The following is a 23,322-nucleotide window of genomic DNA, read 5'->3' as shown; positions in this document are numbered from 1 at the left end:
AGCCGACACGGCTCCTGTAAGACAGGGGTTCACGATACCAGTTAAGCATGTCTCCTAGGCAAATTCTACACCTCCTATTGTTACACCTGAACACCAAAAACCTGGCCGCCCTCATTTCTGCCCTACCTTGCAATGGCTTTTAAGAAGGTAAGTAGAGCTGTTCGGCCTTTAGTCACCGCTGCCACCGTACCTACCTGCCTCAAAAGACATAGTGACTCCTCTTTTGAAGAGCACCAACTTGGAGTACAAAACGTTGACCAGTCTGCATCGTACCATCAGTCTCCTCATGCTTGTTATCAGATTCACCCAAGGTGATGGAACCTGCTGCCCTGTGACAATGATGCTTTGGAGTTGGCTGGTGAGGGAGGAAGGCGCTTTAATACTTATGCCAGACTTATCGATTGTGTACAGCACAACGGACCAAAAACATTCACCTGTGGAAGTTAGCCACACTTGCTAACACTTCATGGCCAGAATCCTCATTCCGTTCCTTCCCACGTGGACAGGCTCTACAGTTCCTCCTAGAGCACTCCTTTCTCCTCATCTGAAAACAACTGTGGTGACAAGCCTTGTTCAATGTGATAGAGCGTCACGTTATTCTGAAATTTGTAGGGGTGCATCATATTCACTGTTAGTCCGCACCCACATATTTATCGAAGTAGTTTAGGGTTGACATAGAAATGTATCATTAGATTTGTTTAACAGAGGGGTGATTAGAAATGTAACCATGTTTATGAAGAGTAATGTCGTAGATCATTGTAATTGTAATTTTTAGTAAACGCATAGTGTTTGATTCTATGCAATGCAATGTATTTGTTTAAACGTGCACCATGTTAAAGTTGCACGTGTAGTCTGCTTATTCACGTATAAAGGAGTAATGAAACTAATTCTTAAAGTGTGATTTAGGAGTGTGTTTAACAGTGTAAAGGCCTGATCGCATATACGTTTAAAGAGAAAGGCCTGTTCATTTCTTATGTTAGCTAAACGTTGTAGGCCGAAAATGATTTCCCTTGGTAAAGGCTTTGGGTTTCGGGAGAAGAGAAAAGTTTTTCGTTCCCATGTTTCTGTTGCAAGTGCAAGGACATTTAGCTCGTTAGAGAGACTAGGCCTTTGTTTTAGGAGTTAGAATGGTACGAGAAGCCAACAGGGGAGTGCATTGGAATTTACGGATGATACTTTCAGCGGAGAAGGTGCCTGGGACCCAAGGTCAAGCTAACCGTCGTTGGATGAAGTACAAGTTTCACTGGAAAAGTACTGGAAGAAGACCTGGCTGAAGAGGTGTGCCGAAGGGCGTGTTCTACGTTTTTGGGATTTTGTATTAGGGACAGTGACCGGAGGGTGGAGTAGTTGAGGTTTAGATGGGAAGCTAGAAGGAGCATCTTAGAACGAGCTCTGACTAGTGAATGTACTTCTAAGGAAGTCTTCACTTCTGAGACCTTTTTTTTTATTCCCTTGCCTGGGTAGGGAAATGCCTTGTAGGGATGTCACCTTAGAGATAGAGTAGGGATAGACTAAGTGTTTTTCCTTTTAGGCTAATGATTTCAGATGTAGAGATTGGACTAACTATTGGTTTATTGATGCTTTTAGAATTGATTATTCTTCTTATTCTGAGTCGAATGAGACTTTTACGTAGAATTTCGTTTGTATTAGTGCCCATTTATTTTCTTCACCTTGTATTGAGGTGTTTGTATGTGCAGTTATTCTTGGTTGTAATAAAATCTTCAAAATGTAGATTCGGAGTCAGTGGTCATTTGGAACGGAAAATTTGATTCTGTTGATTATGTATTGAGATTTGAATTTCCTCCCCTCTACACTATTTAGCAGATAAAAAGATCCTGGCGACCTGAGAGGATTCTTGGAGATTATAAGGTAGGCAAGAATCCGGTCATATCAGTTGGTAGAAGAGGATGGTTATCTCTGATAGTGAGGGGAGATCTAGATCAAGATAAGAGATTCTAGAGACCCATAGAAGTCAAATGATGGTGACAAATCGGATGGCGAGCAGCGGACGACGGCAGTTGATGGAGATTGACAGAGAGTAGCGGTGCGGCGGAAAGCAGCAGTTCATGGAGGAGTGAGTATGAACAGGGTGATATGTTTGTAGATTGCGGTGTTGATTTGACTGTGTGATGTCTCGCGGAGTTGGAGTGAGTGTTGAGTGATTGTGAGATCAGGCTGTGAGCGCGCGCAGCCCGGGAAAATCTTAGGCTCGACGAGTAGCTTAAGTGATTGTGGTGTAGAAGACACACGTGGTGGTTGACCACCGAAAGGGGATCGTGAGACGTCATCGATTACCCGGACCGGGATGGGGGTGCGAATGTGCGAGTGTAACCGACGCTGGTCGCGGGTTGCTGTATGTGGAATTTTGAGTGATTGAAACCTATCAGTTGAGGCGATTGTCCGGTCGTTTCGTGGACAGACAGCTGCCAGTTGAAGTCAACAATTTCGAGAGACTGCCGGAGGCGGTCAGAGAAGTGATTGTCCGGTCGTTTCATGGACAGATAATTACTTCAGAGTGTGAATGGGATGAATGCAAGGGTGGGACGTGAATTGTGAAGGAGGGGAACTGCTGCGAGCGGAGGAAAAGTGACGTCAGAAGGTGTCACGCTGCGATAGGTTGGTTGGTGTGAGTCGCGCTGCTATTGGTGGGTTGACATCAGGAAGTGAACGAAAACATTGTGCGCGATCAAAAATTTGTTCATCATGAAATGCTTTAAGATTTTCCGAGAATTATGTAGAGGTGACAAACATGTGGTTACTCGAGGGGGAGAAGAAGCCCCTCCTGAGGATACTCTGGCGCATTATACGGCAAGAAATGTGGGTTTGCATACTATCATTCGGCTTGAAAATTGTCATAAAATGACTCATGGTGAGGGAGAACTCGCTTTCCCACGATTTGGTACCCCCTGGGGGTCCGCGGACCACAGTTTGGGAAACACAGGAGTACACCATTGCCTGCTACAGCAGACTCTTCTAGGGGACAGGTGGATGCGAGATCAGCAAGACCAAGGTCTTTGGCCAAGTCGAGGTCGGATCTGAGGATGTGGGTACCTCCTGTAAGGAATCAGTGTGAAAGAATGGTAGAGAGTGAGGAGCGAGGTAATTCAGGAAACCGACCAGTCTCTAGGAATATGAAGAAGAGAATAGACCTCGAGAACAGGACGGCGAGTATGACAAACGAAATGGGGAAGTTTGTCAAGAATTATTGAAGGGAGCCTTGAAAGGGAGAATGTTAGATGTAGTAAGGTTGAAAGCAGAAGTAGATGAAATAATAAGTGGAAATTTGCCTCTTTAAAGAACATACATGTATGAACAAGATGAGTTACTTTTTGTAGCGAAGGATGTGACTCGCAAGGCAAGAACTGCACATGAGAAGTTGTCAGAATTGGCTAAAAGGTATGAGGTGGATCTGTCTAAAACAAAATCATTGCAGGGAAGCCATAGATTGCAGTATAGCGACCAAGAATTGGAAGAGTTGAGGGTCATGGGGTTGAGGACTCATATCAAGGATTTGATTATAGCAATGCGTGCATGGATCATGCTTGATAAATGGGAAGAAAGGTGGTCCAAGAAAAAGAGTTCTAAAAAGATGGTAGGAGACACGCCTCCTCCAGGTGGGGGGATGATGGATGTAGGAAATTTCCCTTTACGAGAGGTACAGAATGGAGGATATGTGCATGTGCCTTGGAGTAGGGGTGATTTGGCTGCATTTACGAACGATTTTCCCCGCTTGCGGGAGAAGCCCGTCGAGTGGTACAAGCAGGTTGATCGGTTTGTCAAGATCTCAAAGGTGTTGTGGATTGATTTGAACACGTTGTTTGACATTGTGGTTCCGAGCGATTTATGGTCGGCATGTAAAATTGCTGTTGAATGGCCAACTTCAGAGCCTGAAAGGGATCCTGTTTCGAATGGTCCGTCACACATAGTCATGAAGAAGTTTGAACAAGTGATTACGTGGTTGAAGTAGAAAATTTCACCTCAGGATAATGATTGGGTTAAAATAGATCGGACAGTCCAGGAACCAAAAGAGACGATGCATGAGTACTATGAAAGACTCTTGCAGGCCTTTAAGCAGTACAGTGGATTAGATGCCTTGGATACAAAAGACATGGGACAGTTTGTTTCGAAGTTTGTGTTGGGATTGAGACCAGAGGTTAGTCTCATGATACAGCAACATTTGATTTGCTGGCAGAATAAGCCGGTGGATGAGATTTTGCGATATGCCAGGTACTGTAGTGATGAGATTGAATCGAAGCACAGGAAGTTGAATGACAAGTTGATGCTTGTTCAGATGCAAACGGCTCAGGTTCAGCCTAGTGGGGGAACATGAGGAAGGAGGCAGGGAAATAACCATTTGAAGATCCTGCGGAGCATACGGAGGATGTTGAAGCAGGACGCGGAGACGGCGTTGACTTGCCTGGTCATGGAGAGAGTGGAGTCGAGGATGACCCCCAGGTTGCGTGCGTGGTCCATGTTGCATGTTCCTCAGCCACCTAGAGTTCAAAGTGTTCAGCAAGGAGTTCGGACTTACCAACAGATGCCCTTGTTCGAAGGATATGAGGAGTTCAGTCCAGACCCGTTGGCATGACAGTGCCTGAGAGGGGAGGAAGACTGCACGCTTGGGGCAGTCTTGGAGGTAGACCAGAGGGGACCATTTGTAGAACTAGATGTTGATGGTCACCCTACCACCTTTTTGGTTGACACTGGTGCTACCCGGTCTACTGTGAGATCAGCAGTAGTCCCTAACCTACCCCTCTCGGGACAATCAATCCAAGTTGTTAGTGTAGCAAATAAGAAATTAACCAGTCCATTGACAGAGCCAATTCCTGTGAGAATAGGAACTTTCCGGGACCGACACCAGTTAGTGGTGTGTGTGACTCGAGTCCAGTTTGCCTGTTAGGAAGAGATCTGTTGTGCAAACTGAATTGCACCATTTATTGCACACCGAAGGGAGTTGAAGTGCAAACAAAGGATGATGATGCGACCTTCAAGGTTGCAAATCAGCACGTGTGTATAGAAATCTACCCTGCGCTGACAGTGTAGGAACTTCCACTTGACTTGAGGGATTCAGTGTCACTTGATGTGTGGGATTTCACTGGAGAAAAGATTGGATTGATCAAAGATGTAGAGCCAGTGAAGATTCAGGTCAAGCCAAATGCAGAATTCGTCACCCGAGACTATTGCAGGGATCAAACCTGTAATTGAGTCTATGATCAAGCAGGGAATTTTGAAAGAGATAATGGGTAGCCCATGTAATTCACCTATCATGGGACTACAGAAACCGAGTGGGAAATTTAGGATTGTGCAGGACCTGCGAAAGGTCAATGCGATAGTTGTTCCATGTTGTCCGGTGGTACCGAATCCATCTGTGATCCTGTTTAAAATTCCATGTGAAGCTGAGTGGTTTACAGTGATTGATCTGTGTCAAGCATTCTTCTCGATCCCACTCCATGAGGAAAGCCAATTTCTTTTTGCTTTCCGGCTGGAGAACCGTGTGTTAACGTGGTGTCGTATCCCACAGGGGTACACAGAGAGTCCATCGATCTTTAATCAGATCTTGAAGAAGAATCTTGAAAGTCTTGTGTTGCAGCAGAACTCTGTTCTGGTACAATACATTGATGACTTGCTCATTGCTTCAGAAACTGAAGACGCTTGCCGAATTGATACCATTGCTTTACTGAATCATTTGGCAGGGAATGGACACAAGTTGTCTCCCAAAAAATTGCAGTATTGCCTGAGTGAAGTGCAGTATTTGGGTCACAGAATTGAGAAGGGCAAGAGAAAGGTGTCACCAGATCGCATTGAGGCCATTATGAACATGCCTGTGCCTACTACCCAGAGAGAAGTCAGAATGTTCCTGAGGATGGTTGGCTACTGTCGCCAATGGATTTCCAACTTCTCCTTTGAAGCGAAGCCTTTACAACGGCTGACACACAAGGATGTGAGTGATCCGGTACCATGGGACAATGACTGTTTGATGTCATTTTTAAGGCTGAGAGAAGCCCTGTGTCGTGCTCCAGCTTCGGGAATGCCTGATTACAACAAGGCTTTCACATTGTTCTGTTGCGAGAGAGAAGGTTGTGCATTGTCAGTTCTGACTCAGAATCATGGAGGTGTCCGTAGACCAGTTGCCTACTTTTCAGCTACTTTAGATCCAGTAGCTTCTGCATTGCCCGGATGTCTTAAATCCGTTGCTGCAACAGGTGTCAGCATTGAAAGATGTGAGAGTATTGTAATGGGACATCCACTTACAGTTTATGTGCCACACTCTGTTGAACTGTTGATGATAAGACACAAAACACAGCACCTCACGAACAAGAGGTTAACACGTTATGAACAAGTTATACTTGCTGCAGAAAATGTGACTTTGAAGAGGTGTTCTGTTTTGAATCCTGCAACATTGATGCCTATTCCAAATGCAGATGGTGAAGATTGTGAGGATCACGATTGTCTCGATGTGACTGAACTAGGCACCAAACCGAGACCAGATATTGTTGATTAACCGCTCCCTGACCCTGATGAAATTTTCTTTGTGGACGGTTCATGTTTAAGAGACGATGTTGGTCGATTAAGAGCAGCGTTTGCTGTATGTACCATCACAGGAGTGGTTGAAGCTGCTTGTTTAGAGGGAGTACACTCCGCACAGGTAGCTGAAATCATTGCTTTGACCCGTGCCTGCTTGGCCGCAGATCAGATCCGGATAACAATTTACACTGACAGTCAGTACAGGTTTGGTGTGGTTCACAACTTCGGACAGTTATGGTCACAGAGAGGATTCATGACGTCTTCCGGTTCGCCCATTGGGAATGGGGAATACGTGAGACAATTGTTGGAAGCATTGCAATGTCCCAAAGAGATTGCGGTTGTTAAATGTTCTGCACATTGTAAGGGAAACGATTTTGTTTCATTGGGAAATAATTACGCAAATGAGGTTGCCCGGTTTTGTGCAGAACAAGGATGCATATTTACTGGAGGGTATACTGGAGAAAGCCAAGAAAGAACCGAGCTCAGCATGATGTTAGCCATGGCCGATACATGGGAGGAACTAAAACGATTGCAGGATGAGGTTACTGATCAAGAACGAGATGGCTGGAAAAGATTAGGATGTGAGAAGGGAGACGTGAATGTGTGGGTTTCGAGTGATGGACGAGCTGTGCTACCGGAAAGTCTGCTGAATCCAATGGCAAGATTGATACATGGTGCAGTACATCTTGGCAGAGATGCAATGGTGCGAGTGTTCAGACAGACATGGTGCAATCTGAAGTTTCGTGCAGTTGCTGAAGCTGTATGTCAGAGGTGTGTTACATGCCAGCAGATGAATGCAGGAAAGAGAACTGCTGTAACTTTGAGTCACATTGGGAGGTCAGGAGGGCATTTCAATAGGATGCAGCTGGACTTTATTGAGATGCCAAAGTGTAATGGGTTGAGGTACATCCTAGTTGTGGTGTGTGTCTTTTCAAGGTGGGTGGAGGCTTACCCAACATGTAGGTGTGACACACTGTAGCTAAGCTGTTGTTGAGGGAACTTATCCCTAGGTTCGGCTTTCCGACCTCTTTGGAGTCGGATAGAGGGACGCATTTCCATAGCGAGATCATGAAATTGCTCTGTGCGGCTTTAAATGTGGATCACAGATTACATTACAGTTATCGACCTGAGGCTTCTGGGATTGTGGAGCAAGTTAATGGGACTTTGAAAGCACGGATGGCGAAACTGTGTTCATCGACATCCCTGAAATGGCCTGACGCACTGCCCTTGGTCCTCATGAGCCTTCGTAGTGTTCCTGATAGGAGAACGGGGTTGTCACCTCACGAGATCCTGATGGGGAGGGCAATGCGATTACCAGCGATACCTGCTACTGCGTTGATTAGCATCACTGATGACTTAATTCTTGACTACTGTAAGGGACTGGCTGACGGAGTCCGTTCTGTGTCCCAGCAGGTGCAAGCAGCAACTGTTCCAGCCGCAAGTGACCTGTGCCACGACTTGTGCCTGGGAGATTGGGTGCTTGTCCGCAAACAGGTGAGGAAGTGTTGCCAAAGGGAGAGCAGAAGTGTCACAGAAGTAGAAAAGGTTTGGCCTGTGAGTCAGACGGCTGAACTTGAGGTTGGCACCTGAAAGAGATTTTGCTCCAGTTTCTGAAACCTCTGAATCTGAACAGAGTGACGAAGAGCAAGCTCAGGGTAGTCTGAGAAGATCTAGGAGAACAAGAGTGCCGTGTCAAAGGTACGCCTCACGAGAGTGGACATAGCTGTGACTGATGCCAGGAGTGTTGAGCTCAGGGAGGCTGAAGTCTTTGACGCTGGTCAGAGATTCCCCGAATCTGAAAGTGGATGTACTGCTGTTGGCTACAGGGGTGGAGATCGAAGGAATACTGACTCTCAATATTCGGAATCCAACACTTCTGAGCAAAATTTGTGCATTGATTCTGGAGACGCTTGTTTTTCCAACCTTTGGTTATGTACCACTGCATCAGGAATTAGTAGTGCTTCGTCTTGAACTTTTGCAACGTGTTTTAGAGATTTTGGGAGCTGATCTTATTTTGGACTGAAGGTGAACTTTGTTGTATATAAAAGTCTATAAAGAAGATAACCTAGGCCCGAGTGGAAGAAGAATAAATTTAGGGACTTTCTGTCAAGACGACGAAAGAGGGCTAGGGAAGTCTTTTTGTGGACTGTGTAAATAAGGAACTGAAATCACGGGGGGATTTCCAGCTTTTGAAGTGTCGTTTGAAATGGTTAGCAAGTGACGCCCTGAGGAGAAATAGACTCTTAATTGTTGCTGCTGAGACCAAGAACTTTGAAAACTTTGCAAAATCATGGATGCTGGAAATACTCACCGTAGGTCTAAATTAGTGATAGTTACACTTATAGGGTTGGTGATAGTTTCTATAGTCATAATAGTTGTAGCCTCATATATCGTTTCACATGAGCAGGAAGAGAAGGTACAGGGAACACCTACGCCTACTACTTCTAGCCAAAAAGAGGTCACCATAGGAGCTAAAAGAGCTTTACTAATCGAAGAGAGTCGTAGATTTCACATAGATATGTCTAGAAGGGATTTTAAGCTTAATGTATACGCAAAGCTGCTATATGAGTACGTCGATGCGATGGATGCGAAAGACTGTTATGTGTGCATGCAGTTACCTTCTTCTGTGGATGAGGGTATTAGATACCATCATCTTCCACTGACGTATGGAATTTCTTGTAGTTTGTTGCTTAGTATCTTCTATGAGAGAGGTCAGTTTGAGTATTTCTATTCCAATTACGATGCAGTACTTCCTGAAGTTCCAGCTTACAAGCATTTGAATAAATATGATTATTACAAGTCGGAGGACAGACTTCGGAAGTATTTCATACTGTCTTTGGAACTGGATACGGCTTATGCTCATCAGCATAATTTAACTTGTTCATTGTCAGATACAGAGAAGAAGTTTATAGGTCAAGTAGAAGATAGATATAGAAAACTAACTGTAACACGAAATACAGGAGATAGTCCAGTAGATTGGACCGATGAGGAAAGATTACACAGATCAAAGGGGAGTTATGGACCCATAGCATTGGACCAGGTGCAAAAGGGTAAGTTGTGTGTGAGACGTCCTCAGACCTACTATGAAAAGGTTTCAGTAGGGCAAAGCAGGGGCGGCTGGTGGATTTTGAAAGTGGTGGGGCGAAAAATTTGTACCCTTGTACAATGCGCGAGCGAGCTTGCGAAGCGAGCGAGCCCGAACTGAAAAAGGAGGGTGCGGGGGGGATTCCCCCCGCAAGAAAATTTTGCAAAAATGTATTCAAATGGTGGGTTTTACACCACATATTTACTGTAAATTTTTGCAAAAACGGGATCCAAATATAGCATTTTAAAGCACAAGTGTGAAGAAAACATTACAAACATATCAAAAATGTGCCCAATCCTCTAACTGGTCTGCTTGCAAAACGACCCCCAAGCCAAGCACACACAGCCAATGGGAAGAGGCCCTCTAAGTGTTTTCTACCTGTAACACATCTCTTCCTCTTTACTGTATTGGTTAAAGAAGTCATCAAGGCTCACACCATTGGTAAGACCGTACATTGCAAATACTTTGAAAATTAGATGGCGAAAGAGATCCATCCCAGGATTGCAGTTCATCCTTGATTTTTTTAAGATGAGCCAGACAAACAGGAATTATATTTCACCAAACTGTGTTTATTTTGCAAAATATAGAATTTATATACTATAAATGTACACTGACAGAAAGTCCACATAACAGATATTGAGGTGCAAAACATACAAACCTGACGACAAGATTTTGGGTGGAAAGCAAAGATATACTGAAAAAGACAGATATGGTTTATAAAGTGTTTCAAAATTTACAATAGAGAAAAAGGAGTTAACACAAGTTTAATTTTTTAATTGAAACATAAATAATAAAACATAAATGTAGAGCATTACAAGAACAAAAATTGAAATCAGTGAAGAAAGTAGTTTGCATTTAGGGCCTCATTTATGAGGTTTTGCTGTAGGGCAGAACAGTAGGCCTTCCTGCTGCCCTCAGAAGGGCACAAGGACTGACAGTGTAAGGAGCTAAGGATAGACAGAGAGAAGAGGGAAGGGCACATAGACAGACAGTGTAAGGAGCTACAGGTACCTTGATATTCAGTGTGAGGAGCTGAGGGCACTTATCTTGAGTAGCTTATCTGGAGAGACTCTGCACTGCCTGAGGAGCTCACGGCACACAGTCAGGCAGTGCAAGGAGTTTGGTGCAAGGACAAGCAGCGTGAGGATCTTGGGGTACTTAGAGGGGTAGTATGGGGAGCTTGGGGCATCGGGGGAATGGTGATGTCCTTGGGGAATATAGTAGAAGCGTGAGGAAGTTGAGGCACATGGGCAGACAGTGCGAGGAGTTTGGTGCATGGACAGGTAGTGTGAGAGCTTGTGGCACATAGACTGTGTGAGGAGCTTGGGGCACATAGTGTGAGGAGCTGGGGGCACCCGGGCAGTGTGTAGAGCTTTGGGCACACAGGCGGCGTGAGGAGCTTGGGGCACATAGTGTGAGGAGCTAGGGGCACCCGGGCAGTGTGAGGAGCTTGGGGCACACAGGCATCGTGAGGAGATTGGGGTACAGAGACGGGTAGGGTGAGCTATGAGGAGCTTGGGGGTCTGGGCAGAAGGGTGATGACGCATGTCCTCTCCCTGTCGCTCGATCTTTTAAACACTCTTAAGTCCACGCTTCTATGTTAAAAGCGTGCCCGCTGCACTGCGTGCCTTTGGGCATAGTATAAATGTGCCAAAGAGGAATACACCTAAACATAAGCTTGTAGTAGAGAGCGCGCTGCGAAGCTTCAATCTATGGGCCCCTTTCTTCGCACCTGCTGCAGCGCCTGGAAGCATTACAGGCACTATCGCTCACTATTGAAGACAAGTGTGCAGGTGAGAAGGGCCTCGCCTCTCCTGGGCCCTAATCCCGGCCTCGCGCCCACAGCTCTTAGGGGCCCGTGCCTTTGAGGCGCTACTGGAGGTCTGGTTTACACTGGAATCCCCCAATGAAAACAGGGTGTTCCTTAAAACCACTGTCTGGCTTCACTGAAGCCTGGGAATCCTGGCCCTCTCGTGCACACAAAAAGTGCTGATGGATGTCTGTCTGTCAGTGCCTCGAGCCTTTGTCTGACAAAGTGCCCGTCTTTCTGATGCCAGCCGCTCGCAGCTTTGCCTTTCCCCGTCACAAATGCGGAGCTACGGGTTCTGACGCACAGAAGTGATTCACAACCGATTTTGCGTACTTATGTTGTCTCCATGGGTTCACTTTTTAAATTCGTGCATAGAAATAGCCACTCCTCCGTCACAGTGCGCTGCGCTATAAAAGTTAGGTTACCTGTCAGTTCTTCCCTGCAGTGCACTCTCCAGACTTGCACTGCCCTGCCGAGCCATGGGCCGAAGGACACGGACCTGTGGACCCTTCCATCGGCGCGGCCATCCTTGGCAAGGGTTAGCTGTAGCACGACACCGGACACGGCCTACGTAACCGTTGGGCAGCCTGCCAGCCTCCATCTCAGGACAGGGGAGGCCGAATTCAATGACGGTCCGGAGCATTATTATGGCGCATTTATTAAGGGGGAGCCTTGTACTCCTGACCGTGCTGCTCTTGGGTAAGGCTATGCCCTGCACTGCGCATGTTTTAATATGTATTACATGTCCCAATCTTAATTTTAGCGCTCCGAAATTCCGGAAAGTCAAGATGCAGCGCTTTGCAAAACCTCCAAATAGATAAGTAAATCACGAAGAGTGTCATGCGGAAACTGGCACTGCCTCAGGCCAAAATCGTGCAATCAGAAATCAGAGCCTAAGATCAGATACCCAGCCCTCCGTTGTTTTGGGTTTGTGTAGGGCCATACTCGCTTCGCTTCTGTTCTCACTCAGTGGGTTCATCATTTGTCACAGAGAGCAGGGTGCAAGCTCCAAATCTGGTGAGGTAGGTCAGTATGTTGTAGCCAAGCTGCAAATAAACACTTGGAAAGTGCATGGGGAATGTTTCATTCGCCACCAGCGAATGTATTGGTATGATAAAATGAGTTCCGTTGAGTTGGTCTGCAAATAATACACATTTGCTAGTTGTGATTATTTTTATCCTGAGTAGAATGAAGACAGGCTATAGGACATCTTGCGTTTATTTCTGCTGTAGCTGGTTGCTGTACACCCAGTTTGTTCACTACTATGTGCAAAATCGATACACTTTAACCTCTCAGTCCTATCAGTGCCGTAGCCAGTGTTGGATGACCCTAGTGCAAAGAAGAAAATCGCCCCTGTTTGAATTATAAAATATAGCAATTATCACAGTTCAATGGGGCTCTCAGGCTGATTGGCCCGGTGCAACTGCACCTGCTGCACCAATGCATGCTACGCCCCTGAAGCCTATACAAGCTAGCTATTTACCTGGTCGAACGCAACCGACAAAGTAAGCGTGGTGGACATGAGTACAGTAATTACAAGGGACCGGGGCACTTTGTTTCAATCGGTCTTTAACTCACATTGTAAATCCATATGGACGGCCTGTTGTGCACAGCTGTTATGTTACCTAAGGTCATGTTTGACCCTTTGACATGGTCCTTCCTTTTTAGCCTGTCACACTACGCACATTGGGTTTACCTTTACCTTCTACAGTGGCAAAGGCAACCACGCAGGTACTGGAATTCAGTGCTGAGTAAAATTGTGACACTGCACATTGGGCCCCTTGGCAGCAGTACATATGTCAGACGAGAAGCGAAAAGGGTGCCACTTTCCGGGGCCCAGGGTTCGGCACTCCCAGTCCTGCTGCAAGCTGGCCGCAGCGGACGTGGCCTACTTAAAGCCTGGCATATCGTCATGGAACTGTAGAGAACACCGACCGTAAACCAACTTATATGTATAGAATGGCAATTACTGTACATAAGCCGCAGTCTCAAAAATATTGGCCTGTCACTGTGTTTTGCCACATATCGAGCCTGTTGCGCATAGCTGGTTTTCCGTGCGGATAACAAACGGCATATTCCCAATGCCAGCGTTTCTGTGACAATTCCAAGCCTTTTTTAAACCAACAGGACTGCCGCATTCATAAATATTAATACCAACGCAACGCATCCCGAAAGGCTGGTAGCTGTGGGGCAGAGTCACTCACACGACGGTCTTTTAACATGCTACTGACTCCGTTCCACGTGTACGAGCCTTTCTGCAGCATCCGTATATTTAAAAAGTATTACTGTCCAAGTGGCCCGTTAGCATGGAAATATGGCAAGTCATCCAGTCAAGCGATATCTTTATTAAATCGAAAAGAGGAAAGATAGTCCCTGACACACTATGACACCTTTCTGTAAGACACCATGATGTGGCACGATAGGGCGCTAGTTTTATCTCTGCTTTTTTGGCTTTTAAAGCCAAAAAAGCAGAGATAAAGCCCTTGTTGATATGCCCCCAGGAAAGTATGTGGTTTCAAATTGAAATAATCCTTAACATTGTGTTCTTGCTATTTTAATCAATTTTATATACATCATATCTTCCCCGTTTTGTGGCGGGCTGTACACTCATAACGTGCACATTAATTCTTGGATGGATTGTACTGGAACTTTCAGCAATTGAGATATATGCACAGTTATATGTATGTTTGTGTCCGTCTGCGGGCAGTGCACTCAGAAACTAACAGTCATAGCAGTCAAGATTTCAGCTTGCTTATGTGTGACGCATCCATGATCTAATTGTGTACATGAGTGACATTCCACTGTCGAATGTGTGACACTTCAAGCGACTCTTCAAGGATAACACCAAGCAATGACACCCATGAAAAGACCAAACACCCATGAAAAGAAATAAATATCACAAATGACCTACTTTGGAGAAATGCAAAACTATGAAAAACTTTAAAGCTGCTGTAAACCGGCTGAAATGAGACGTCACTAACCAAGACGAGTGAACCTACCACACGGAGCAGGTCTGGAAACCCCATAAAAATATTACCAGATCTGACGGCTGAGTAACTTTATGTGCTCGACATATGAAGCCAAAGCTGTGTTATTCATTTAGTGTCAAAACAAAGCAGCTCGGTAATAGACGTAAACTAACTGCACACAGTGCATTGACTCGTGAACATTGGCTTTCATTAGACACCTCTAATTACAATGGATTCACAGGACAATTAGGAAGAGGAACATTGCACGCTGCTGCCATGAACTGAGGAGGAAAGCCATAAATGGCATGCGTATTTGAGGTACACAACCCACGTGACGTCATTGCCCTCCCAACTCAGACTCACCTCAGTAATGGAAACAAACGCCAACTCTTGCTGTAATTAAAGGAGTGCGTGTGCGACTGACCCACTGACTGTGAACTACACTGCTTTTATCTGGAACATGTTTTCTCTAGCACTGAATGTTGCACAAATCTGCAGGCGTCCCCACATGGGATGACACTCCCTCTAAACCAACTAGGTATCCTCTTTCCCGGAGCCGTCGAGATGTAAACCCGGCTACTTACGTTCTGAGGGCCCGCATTGTAACGCCCCCCTTGTAACCTGCACACGTCACTTTTTTTCCTTTTGTAACGTATAGTTTGCTACCTCTTGTATTTTGTTTGCTCCTGATACTTGCACAAATGCCACTATTGCCTCATGGAACGTAACGTTTGATTTTGTAACATGCTCACTTGTAATTTTTCTCCTTATGTATCATTACTGCTCCTATTGTGAAGCGCTCTGACACCTTCGGGTAAAGTCCGCGCTATATAAAAACGCATTAAATAAATAAATAAATAAAATTAATAAAAACCCGGCTACCCTTTTAATAAGTCTGTAAAGTCACTCAGCACGAGGGCACATAACTCTTTTAGGAAGGACCGAAGGAGTCGGGTTCCTGGGCCGCCGTCAGGCTCTGCCGCACAGGCTACCAGTGTGGGTGCATTCCTTGACGGTCACGGAACCGCAATCCATGTCCGCCTCTCCTCCTCCCCCTCGCAGCGCCCCGGGGAGCGAGTCTGACAGCCTGTGCCCTGGGCTCGGGGGGTGTTGGAAATTACTAATAAAATAATGTGTGTGCGTCTGCAGGCTCTGTGATTATGCCCAAATTTAACACCCCTCCCCACCAACCCTCCCGGGCTCAGACAGGCTCCCACGGCCCCGGAGCCTGTCCGCACACGCAGCGCAGGAGCTCAGCACACCGTCCAGGCTCGGGAGTGAATGGTTTGAAGCACAGGCCAAGCTTACCCTTCCCCAAGTATGGGGAAAGGGTAAAGCGCACAACATGAATGTAAAAGGCGAACACGCCTGAACAATGTGCCTTAAAATGTACAGTAGCACTGTGGGCTACATTTGTTAATCTACAGTATGTGTTTAGTGTTTCCTGTGTGTTCCATGTACTGCTGATTTGTTTGCATATTTGTATTTTGATTGCCTTTGATTCCACGCCTCTGCCTGGGAAAAATAAATGTCCCTTCCCCTAAAATCAGTTCAATGAGTTCCAACTCGACCTCGTTCCTGGAGGCTATCTAAATCTTTAGCACAGTAGCCTATTTGGCGCAAGTTTTACACCCACCTTTAAAATATAATATCTGCCTAATCCTTTCATTCTAAAGAATCGAATTACCAGATTCCCTTTTGTTTATTTCTGCCTACGTTTGAGTTTGTGGTTGAGAGCCCTGAGTGCCTGGGGTGTTTGGACGTGTGCCTCTTTAACAATTGCACAACTCTGTCAGGTGATAAAAGAAAAAGTGTTCCAGGCTGTGTGTTGTGGTAATAGTCGTTGTACATTAGTTGATGGTGTGGCTAATAGCACGTTAGTTGTATATAATACATTATTTTTTACAGATATGTAAATATGCTTTTTAACCCAGTAGAACAAGAGAAACCGCACCTCTATAGCAATTTATTGTGTATAGTTCTGTTTTTAAGTAAACAAGAAATCATGTGTGGCTTGTCCTCTGAGATTCTGAGAGTGTCTTACTGATGTGAGATGATCACTCCTGTGATAGTCATCCCTTGATAACACCCTTGGGTACCTCCTTGCACCCGGACCGTGTGTTTTCTAGCCTCGCACTTCTTTGTGGAAATTCTGAGGGCCCGCATTGTAACGCCCCCCTTGTTGGAAATTACTAATAATGTGTGTGCGTCTGCAGGCTCTGTGATTATGCCCAAATTTAACACCCCTCCCCCCACCAACCCTCCCGGGCTCAGACAGGCTCCCACGGCCCCGGAGCCTGTCCGCACACGCAGCGCAGGAGCTCAGCACACCGTCCAGGCTCGGGGCGGGGTTGAATGAATGGTTCAATACTTTATGTAATTAAACCATGAAACATACTCTTATCGGATTCGGATGACACACTAGGCAGATATTATTCTGCTGTCACAATTCTCTCTCACATGCCAGCCACGGAAGGCTTTTTCCTGAGAACGCAGGAGGCCTTTTGGATGAACTCACTCAGCCCAAAACGTGTCTTTAAAAGGAAATACTCACCGAGGCCGGGTCAGAACAGAGCAGTGTGGGCGAACTTGTGACGAAAGAATAATAATAACTCTCAGGAAGAAATACTTTGGCGCGCGCCTGTTATCTGGGGGGAAGTTAGGCCTCTCTTACACCTTAAACAGCGATTGAAACACTTACTTTCACTTTCACTCTGAGTGAGACAGACAGACTTTAACTTTACTTAAAGTCCAGTCGACTTCACTTACCCCGTGTTAAACGTGATGTGCATGATGATGACTATGAATGAAATTACAGGCTGCCTCGATCGGTGCTCTCGATTCAATGAATCAAGGCTCGGAGCTCCTCCTGGACTGCAGCAGAGTGCAGAGCGTGGCAATGAGAGCATGCAAGCAGAAGCCCAAACTGGAAAAATCTGGAATTGTTGGTCTTTCGATTTCGAATCGACTCCTCCCCCAGACCCCAGCAAACCAATCACTTGAACAACAACAACTGTTGCTGGGTCTGGTGGAGGAGACAAAGGCCACTGCCACACCCCCACAAACTCTAAACCTGCCGGAATGCTCCACCCTCGGCCATTGGAATTAATGGAGGGCCTCCAGCTCCGCCCTGGGCCAAGGGAATAACGCCCAAAATCGACATGCTATTCTGCTAGTTAGCAATAGGCTGCACCCACCAGTTTGTCGTCACTGCCCTGCTTTCTGGCTCTAGGGCGAAGAAATCTTCGCCCAGCCAAAAGCATGTGCAGAGACACTGCAGAGCAGAGCAAAGGCCATACCCCCACACCCCCCTAAAGAAAACCCCAATTTTGTACATGTTTGTTCACTGAGCACTAGCAGCCAGCACAATTTATTCCTAGCTGCTCTGTGCTTTTCATCAGGCATTTTTTTGGTCCCCCAGGGTGGGAGGGCGACGCCCATCTCGCCCCTATGCACCAGCCTCCCCTGGGGCAAAGTACGTGTGATCATATTTTCACGATGGAAGACTCAGCTAAGAACTTTTTGCAAGGCTCGGTGCAAGTGATTCCAACTGTTTATCATGTGTGCAGAAGGAATGCCTATGTGAGGTTGTCTGCGAATTGGTATGGTACATGTTATTTGGAGCTTTTGGAAACTGGACACCATCCTAGAGTAAAAAGAGCTGCAAGTGCAGTGATGGTGATTGGAGATATTTTTGGAGCAATGATACCGAGTTTGGGTGTGGTTTTGAATGATGTGAAGATCAGAAGACTGGCGACTTTGGTTGATGAGTTGTCAATGAATACAGTAAGGTCTTTGATATTGGTGGAAGGAGAGATGTTGTCGATAAGGACGATGGTTTTGCAGAATCGCCTTGCTTTAGACGTATTATTGGCAAAAGAGGGCGGAGTCTGTAAATTATTGAAAGTTCAGGAATGTTGTACGTATATTCCAGACAACAGCAAGGATCTGGAGAGATATATAGATAGCATTACCACGATTCATCAAGAGATTGAGGATTTGTCTGAAGGAGGTGTTTGGGAAAAGATTGGTAAAGGATTTGGTCGTGTGGGAAGTTGGTTTGTGAATTTGGGAAAGGGGTTCCATGGGTGGGTTTTTGCTAAAACCCCTCATTATTATTGTGGTTTGTGTGATCTGCTTGTGGGGTTTCATCAGAGCTTACAAGTGGTACAGAGGAAACAGAATTGAAAGAGCTCTCAGAGCGAGTGAAATGCGAATGGCTAGGCTGCAGGACAGTCAATATCAGAATATCAAGAATATGGAGAGATTCCGACGGGGAAGGATGGCGACAAGTACTGTTTAGGTCGGTTCTTTCTCCAAGGGAATAGTGTGATGGTGTGATGACATTTGTCATCAAAGGGTGGAACTGATAGAGCGTCACGTTATTCTGAAATTTGTAGGGGTGCATCATATTCACTGTTAGTCCGCACCCACATATTTATCGAAGTAGTTTAGGGTTGACATAGAAATGTATCATTAGATTTGTTTAACATAGGGGTGATTAGAAATGTAACCATGTTTATGAAGAGTAATGTCGTAGATCATTGTAATTGTAATTTCTAGTAAACGCATAGTCTTTGATTTTATGTAATGCAATGTATTAGATAAAAACGTGCGCCATGTTAAAGTTACACGTTTAGTCTGCTTATTCACGTATAAAGGAGTAATGAAACTAATGCTTAAAGTGTGATTTAGGAGTGTGTTTAACAGTGTAAAGGCCTGATCGCATATACGTTTAAAGAGAAAGGTATGTTCATTTCTTATGTTAGCTAAACGTTGTAGGCCGAAAATGATTTCCCTTGGTAAAGGCTTTGGGTTTCGGGAGAATAGAAAATCTTAGAGAAGAGAAAAGTTTTTCGTTCCCATGTTTCTGTTGCAGGTGCAAGGACATTTAGCTCGTTAGAGAGACTAGGTCTTTGTTTGAGGATTTAGAATGGTGCGAGAAGCCAACAGGGGAGTGCATTGGAATTTACGGATGATACTTTCAGTGGAGAAGGTGCCTGGGACCCAAGGTCAAGCTAACCGTCGTTGAATGAAGTACAAGTTTCACTGGAAAAGTACTGGAAGAAGATCTGGCTGAAGAGGTGTGCCAAAGGGCGTGTTTTATGTTTTTGGGATTTTGTATTAGGGACAGTGCCCGGAGGGTGGAGTAGTTGATGTTTAGATGGGGAGCTAGAAGGAGCATCTTAGAACGAGCTCTGACTAAGTGAATGTACTTCTAAGGAAGTCTTCACTTCCGACACCTTTTTTTTATTCTCTTGCCTGGGAAGGGAAATGCTAAGTAGGGTTGTCACCTTAGAGATAGAGTAGGGATAGACTAACTGTTTTTCCTTTTAGGCTAATGATTTCAGATGTAGAGATTGGACTAACTATTGGTTTATTGATGCTTTTAGAATTGATTATTCTTCTTATTCTGAGTCGAATGAGACTTTTACGTAGAATTTCGTTTGTATTAGTGCCCATTTATTTCCTTCACCTTGTATTGAGGTGTTTGTATGTGCAGTTATTCTTGGTTGTAATAAAATCTTAAAAATTTAGATTCTGAGTCAGTGGTCCTTTGGAACGGAAAATTTGATTCTGTTGATTATGTATTGAGATTTGAATTTCCTCCCCTCTACACTATTTAGCAGATAAAAAGATCCTGGCGACCTGAGAGGTTTCTTGGAGATTATAAGGTAGGCAAGAATACGGTCCTATCTACCTGTCCCTTCTCTTTTGTTGTCTCTGGGCATTTCCAGTTGGCTGCCAATCCTATGCCAAGGATAAGCATGGATGAAAAAGAACTTACAAGAGTAAAATAAAGGGAAGGGAAGTGTAGGGTTGTAGAAGAAAGAGGCCTGAGGTGGAATCAAGACTATGGTGTCTTTGAATTCAGCAACCTGAGCATTAAGCTCCTCATTGGGTCCCGGCTCCTACTGTTTTACATATAAAGCACTTGGGACCATCCTCCCTTGCCCCTATCCATCTACCTACAACTTCAGGTGATTCTCCTTTTTAAACCTAATCTTAAAATGTGGGCGGGTAGATTAGGTGAAGGGGAGTGTTTGCTGCTCCACCCCATCTGGAGTTAGCGCGTGGGTGGAGGTCAGGCACACAGCCCCGGTAGCTCCGGTGATTAGAGGCACCACAAGTTTAGGGGGCAAACCAATGGTTGTGGGGGAAGGGGAGTTTTCAATAGGCAGGGAACCTTGATTGAAAATGTCTGTTCCCTATTATGCATGAAATACTTGAATTCTGAAAGGTCGACCAAACCTGAAGTGGATAGAACAAGTCCTGGGGGGAGTTCTATTCTTTTTGAAGGGCATCACCGGATGAACATAGCTCGGTCATGAGACGGACTGTGTGTACGAGTAATTAGGATATTCCCAGCTTGGCATCTTACTTCCAGTAAAATTGAAGACTAAGAAATATTGACTAATGAAAATACAGAGTAATAGATATAACCTTCTGCTGTTGTTGCATGACATCACTCTACCCCTGACAAGGATTTTTAAAAAAAATCTTTTTATTTTGAATACAAGCATACAATAATGCATAATACAGTGGACACAGGTGTTAATGCAACGCTCTTCATTCACAGGTAAGAAGCACACAGCGACCGATTGGGCGGCACGGTATACAGAATCAGGGAAACAAAAGCCCTGGACATCTGAGAGCAAGAGCTCCTCAGCATCTGTCAAAGCAAACCTCACGAGCCACCCCACCTCCCTCACTCGCCCTCCTACAGCCCTTCGCCCCAATAGGCACACTATTTGCATCACACTTTGTCCCATTTTTGGGGGCAGCCTCTACTTTGGTAGAGTTACCCATTCCACCACCGACAAGGTCAGCATCCCCAACAACTGTCTTCACAAACATTTGAGCATCTTAGTTTGAGTTTTTAAATGCTCTGTGTACAACTCCTAAAGTCTCTTTTTTGTGTTAATGATGACTTCAATATTTTTTGTTTTTACAAATTAGCCACTTATTTTAAACTATGTGCCTCACATAGTATTTGCTCATTCACATTCTTGGGTACCTCTACGACTTTTTTTTATTTTTTTAGAGTACTTAAAGTTAAAAGATTCTTTTATTTCGCCATTTCATTATCATTTTCCCACACTTTGCTATTGCATTTGATAGATGATCTTCGAGCTCCTTACCTTGATACAATAGAGGCTTATAAAACATCAATGGTAATACATAAAGGAATAAAAAATAAATACAGTCGACATTTAATGTGATAAATACCTGCTGCGGTCTGATGTCTGCATAATTCCCATTTTAAAAACATTACAGGAAAAAGGAAAAGTTCTTACCGACATTTCGGCACTTCGTGCACAAGGTCACCAAAGCGCCAAGAAGGAAAATGGAGGCGATTGCCCATATTGGCTCGACTTCACCCTTTATTTTAGCTGCAATAAAACAGTACAAAATCATTATTCCAAGGTTAATATACACCGTTGATTCCTATTTACAATTAATATCTGTATAGTTTTAGTTTCTTTCAGCTTGATGACGGCCTGTTCTGTTCTCCAGTAGGGTTCATCGAGGAACAGTTTCTTCCCCAAGTAAGATTTTCTTCCCCTACTTAGCTTTTCTCTGATATCTTCCTGTGAACTCATACCTGCACACTTTGGTCGCTCCTGTGCAGGTAGCCACTGAGCCACCTCCCTGGAGGCACTGTCAATCATTCAGAACCCCGCCCAAGAACATCCGGTTATTTCATCCTTCATTCCTTATACCCAGACAATTTACCATGTGTGCGCTTCTCATAGTGTAAGGGGATACAGCCCTCCGCAAAGAAAAAGCACCACCCATCAGAGACAGAAAAGAAATAGAACAAACATTCGGTACAGGGAATAGTTGTCAGTGAACCTGGTAAAAGCATAGTGCTGCACAACAATTTTAGAATGTCAAGAATATAAAGCTTGAGGAACGCTCCAAAGCAGAAGACTCAACCATCAAAGTCAAGGTTTTGAGATAGGCACCAGAGCGGCATCCAAACACGAGGTACCTGAAAGGGAAAACATTATTGGGAGATGTGTTGTTGGCATTCGTGTAGGATGCAGTGCCATTGGTTTGGTCTCATATTGTTGTGCTTTATCTGGGGGTGCCTCAGCAAGTACTCCATTACAGGCCATAGTAGGAGTCTGGTGTGATAATATGCTCTCGGTATGGTCCATTGCTGCTTGGAAGGCCATGTTAAGTTCAATGAGATGTTGGTGTGTGAATTTAGTGGTAGAGGGGCCTACTGGAGAGCACTGATTGCTTGGCCATCTCTTAGGCCTTTTCCCAGAGATTAGGATAGTCTAAACCGCAGCATCTTTGAGCTGTGTGGATATGTTGGCTGATTTACTATCTTGGATTGTCTGTTATTCCCCTGTGCAATTTCGTGGCAAGCATTACAGGGAGCAGCATGTAATGTTTGGTTGGGAGTTGTTTATTTTATTTTTTAAAGGGTGGGTATTGTATGCCTTTTGGATTATGTCTCCTAGTGGATTTTTCTAATTAGTGCAAAATAAGCCATCAGAGCCAGGTAAGGCTGTGCATCGTCACAGGAGGCCGCGTCCAGTAATATTGATGATGACATGAGCAGAAGCATATATATGTGTTTGACGTCAGAGCCAGGTAAGGCTGTGCATCGTCACAGGAGGCCGCGTCCATTAATATTGATGGTGACATGAGTAGAAGCTTATAGATGTGTTGGACGTCAGACGGAATTCATGGTGGATTATACATCCATGTGAACAGACCGCGCCATACTTTGAAAGTTGCGTGAGAGAGCTGTTGACTGGGATGTGTGTACAGATGCTTGTTGCTGGTAGGAGGAGACTTTAGCGGCAGCAACTTAGGACAATCATAAAACAGCAGCCCTTTAAGGACCGCATTCTTCTTTTTGTAAATGACATAGTACTTGCAACATAGAGGTGGTAGCTTGATTCCATCCATGC

The 23,322-nt window shown here is 44.9% G+C and overlaps 1 protein-coding gene across 2 annotated transcripts in view; it reads right to left on the bottom strand.

Moving 5' to 3' along the window:
- Window positions 1-23,322, bottom strand: part of LAT2 (linker for activation of T cells family member 2) — a 244,489-nt gene that overhangs the window by 114,017 nt on the left and 107,150 nt on the right. For both annotated transcript variants that reach the window (XM_085649777.1, XM_085649778.1), the window contains exon 2: window positions 21,688-21,783. In XM_085649777.1, the coding sequence (XP_085505903.1) occupies window positions 21,688-21,783 (96 nt within the window). The remainder of the gene's footprint in view (window positions 1-21,687; window positions 21,784-23,322) is intronic.

The sequence above is a fragment of the Triturus cristatus genome, chromosome 3_2 (assembly GCF_964204655.1).
Source record: "Triturus cristatus chromosome 3_2, aTriCri1.1, whole genome shotgun sequence".
In the NCBI taxonomy this organism is placed as follows: Eukaryota; Metazoa; Chordata; class Amphibia; order Caudata; family Salamandridae; genus Triturus; species Triturus cristatus.
This window is presented reverse-complemented; position numbering and strand designations above follow the sequence as displayed.